Source organism: Chenopodium quinoa, unplaced genomic scaffold (genome assembly GCF_001683475.1).
Source record: "Chenopodium quinoa cultivar QQ74 unplaced genomic scaffold, ASM168347v1, whole genome shotgun sequence".
NCBI classification, from domain to species: Eukaryota; Viridiplantae; Streptophyta; class Magnoliopsida; order Caryophyllales; family Amaranthaceae; genus Chenopodium; species Chenopodium quinoa.
The window spans coordinates 251,598-255,471 of NW_018742959.1; the positions used below are offsets into that span (position 1 = coordinate 251,598).

General features: G+C 40.0%; 1 protein-coding gene across 1 annotated transcript; it reads left to right on the forward strand.

Annotated features, from left to right (window-relative positions):
- Positions 1 to 2,090: 2,090 nt before the first annotated feature.
- Positions 2,091 to 2,918, forward strand: LOC110728706. The gene is made up of 2 exons (XM_021908348.1): positions 2,091 to 2,573; positions 2,654 to 2,918. Exons 1-2 carry the CDS (start codon positions 2,208 to 2,210, stop codon positions 2,684 to 2,686), a joined length of 399 nt encoding a protein of 132 aa, XP_021764040.1. The 5' UTR covers positions 2,091 to 2,207; the 3' UTR covers positions 2,687 to 2,918.
- The last annotated feature ends 956 nt before the right edge of the window (positions 2,919 to 3,874 follow it).

Here is a 3,874-nt window from a genome sequence, read left to right on the forward strand (position 1 = left end):
TGACAAGGAAGGACAATGGGAAGGCGGTCGCCGGAGACAAGGTTTTTTTTATTTTAATTTTCTGAAAACGAGTTCAAACGCCCTGTTTTTTCGAACATCCTAGGCTCAAACTCCTAGTTCGTTCGAACAACCGTATGGTTGTACGAAAGATCTGGGCGGTTGAGATGAAACACCTAGAAAATTCGAACAACCACACGGTTGTTCGAACGAACTAGGCATTTGAGCCTAGGTTGTTCGAAAAAATAGAACGTTTCCTGGGTTTTGAATTATTTTTTTAATTCGTTTTTTAAAAAATTTGTTTTTTTTTTTAAAAAATGATTTTTACTGTTATTGATTATTATTATTATTATTATTATTATTATTATTATTATTATTACTATTCTAGTTATTATTAAATTTTTATTATTGTTTTAGATTTCTTTGGAAAGAAACAAATTAAGCATATTGGGGTTGTTTTAATCCAACTGTTTTTGTGAACTTGGGTGCAAAGTTTTGTTTAGAATTATGGTTTGCATTCTTGCAAATGTTGTGATTACTGTATGTTATGGCAATACAATGTAGAATTATTTAAGTATAAAAGTTAGTCAAGAATGGGTCGTAGCTTGTTAGTTTTATATCAATGTCATTTTAAACTCATAATATTAAAAAGCGCAAGTTATTGTTATATCACATTAGTTTTTATTATATCTCATTAGTTTTTATTATTAATATTAGTTTTATATCTTTTGTTTTCAATTGTTTGCATCACCTATTTTGTTTTTATTATTAATATTAAAATTTATTCTAAGTTTAGAATGTAGCCGAGGGTTTTGGTCCACGACATGCTAGATCACGCGGTATTAACGCGTCGATTAGGATAGACGGGGAGATTAATATACGGGAAGGTAGTTCAGTACTGGAGCGCGACAGGGTAGTGGATGATTCTGGGACTCATTTGGATGAGCAGGAGGGAGCTGGTGGTTGGCTTAATGCTTTGTTGAGGACTCCTGGCTCGGTTTCGGGTTCGACGTACGAGGATGATGGACCCGAGGACGATGAAGATGAGGGTGAGGCTGATGCTGAGGAGCAGCCAACTGTCGTGACGAGAGGTCCTGATTGGAGATTTACGAGTTCACGACCACCTCGATCTGCAGCTTCTTGGCTTGTTCAAGGGCCAATGGACGGTGAGCCCGAGGATGGGAGCGTTATTCCTAGTTTCGGGGCCCATGTTGCTCAATATATTCGAGATGGGGAAGATCGACGATTTTTGCGGTGTTAAACTAGAGCTGGTGTGTGTAGAGAGTTGAGTGAATGGCTAAAGCGATTTACGGCTACCACTACTACGCGGATACTGCAGACTGGGTTGTCGCACATGCCGAGCATTATGCACGACCACCTTGATTTTCCGCTGATTTCTGCTTTTGTTGAGAGATGGCAGCCAGACACGAACACATTCCACCTACCTTTTGGTGTGATGACCATCATGTTGCACGACGTACACCACATACTTGGTATTCGGGTTGATGGGGATCTGGTTGTCGGTGATCTCCCTATTGACCAGTATAGGACATTGGTAGCTTGGTTGTTACAGTTGACTACGAAGGAGCTACAGGTCAAGACTCAAAATGTCATCTACAGGAACGGTGGCATCCATACTGACCAGATTATTTTTAGGTGTCGTAGTGAGGAGCAACTAGAGGCGGTTCAGGTCATTGGTTACATGTGGGGTCCTTTTGGGTAACACGCTCTTTACTGACAAGAGCGGTACCCGTACTCACCCTTCTTTTCCCAATGAGTTGTGTATGGAGGATAACCTGGTGAGGTTAACGAGATACTCCTAGGGTTCAGCCACACTAGCGTACTTGTATCGTCAGCTCAGGCATGCCACCCGAAATGGATGTGATTCTATTGCGGGTTGTCTGACTCTTCTACAATCTTGGATATACGAGTACTTTCTATGTTTTCGGCCTCACCAGGGTGTATTGACACGAGACGTCCCTCATGCTTGTGCAGGGTTATGGGATGTTGGTATGACACGAAAGCATCAACAGCGTCTCGTGTCCTTTCGTACTCGACTTGATCATCTGGGTGACCATGAGGTATAAATAGATACGTAATTACTATTTGTTTTATATTGCTTTTATTTACAGTTCTTTTACACTTGTACTAATTTGCAGGTACGCTGGTTGCCGTATGGAGCTTTTCCTGCACAATAAGTGCCTAAGACTATGTTTATGGGATGTATTCGCTATCAGGGCATCATAGAGCCATATATGCCCGATCGAGTTGTTCGACAGTTGGGTTTTATACAGGAGATTCCTGGAGACATGATTAGGCCTGATGATGCTCAGAGACCACTTAGTGTGAAGTCTTATAGGGTTAGTTTTTCAGCCCAAATGACCACTCTCATGTGGGATAGATTTGTCCCCGGTGCTGCGTTCAGTCTTCTGCTTGGTGGATATACTAGAGTTCCACGTGGCGGACATACTTGTGCGCCCGACTACCTACCATGGTTTAGGAGAGTTAGCCATCCTATCGTCACTCCTAATGTTGAGGATGATCACGGTCTTCCTGAGAGGACCAACGTTGATTACGTAAGTTTTTTGTTAGTTTTTTTTATTTAATTATTTTTTTCCTATTATTACTATTAATACAATTATAATGGTTTGTGCAGTGGGTAGGGCGATTCATGGTTACGGCGCAGTGATCACTTAGTGAGTACCCTACGCTATCAAGGAACACCAAAGCAATGTTGGCGCAGGTGATTGATGATTGGAATGCAATAAATGGACTTAGAGATTAGTTGTAATATGTATTTTAGCTTTGACTTTGTTGTTTTATTAGACTATGTTTTGGATGTTGTTAGTGGACATTTATGTTTTACACATTTGTTGGGAATTATCAAGTTGACATTTATGTATTAGTTTTTTATTTTCTAATTACGTAGTACTTACTTAGTAAATTTTAAAAAGAATTGCTTACAAAAAAAATTAAAAAAAATAATCATGTTTATTAATAAAGTTATATAAATTTTAATAAAAATCCATAACAGTACTCAACGGTACTCAAGAGCTAACTAATGTCTGCCACAATTGAAGCCTTCTCTCATACCTTGCCTCCCATTCGTCTACACTTGCCTGACAAGCGTTAAACCACAATGGTGAAATTAGAGGAAGTGGGTGGTCACGATCCATATGCAAACGAATGAAATGCGATCCACTAACAGTTCCAATCACGAACTCTGCACTAGGCTTGTCTAAGCGTCCACGATTGTTCAATGGTAAAACAGTGGTAGATGGATAGTAGCGCGATCGTCTATTTCCTACTCCATAACAAATCACTACCACATTCTATATTGTGGCAATAGCAAAAAAATCCTGTTGTGCTACCATCCAGTGCTTCTGTCCACACGCATCACCGTCCCATCTGATCCGGTCTACCTCCCTCTGCAGTCTTGAACCAAGCTGTTGACCCCATATGTCGTAGTAAATCATGTTGTACAACCAAGGTTGAGAACCAACCTCATTTGTGATTTGATGTCGAACCAATCGCCACTCCTCCTGATCTCCGTAACATAAATCTACTACACACCGAGATCCGCAGTTCCCATCTCCAATTACGTCCTTAACACCTACAACGTAAGGCCAAATGATGGTGGGAATCGCGTAGCTGTATCTACATAGTCGCATGTCGAACCCGGTACCTACAAAATAAAAAACATAATATGACATATTATTAAGTTATTACACAAAATAAATTAAAATATACGATGTATAAAAACATTATTTATATCGATAATCACCTGTATCAGATGGGGGTGATCTACTTCTGGATCGATTATCTCGCCATTACGTTGAACATGCTCGAAAAACGAAGGATCTCGCCTGTTCCTTCT

What these genes read in the sequence shown, in the direction of transcription:
- LOC110728706 (XM_021908348.1), top strand. Translation starts at nt 2,208, where the DNA reads ATGTTTATGGGATGTATTCGCTATCAGGGCATCATAGAGCCATATATG. An exon ending in AGAGGACCAACGTTGATTAC is followed by an intron (nt 2,574 to 2,653) that starts GTAAGTTTTTTG and finishes TGGTTTGTGCAG; the next exon opens with TGGGTAGGGCGATTCATGGT.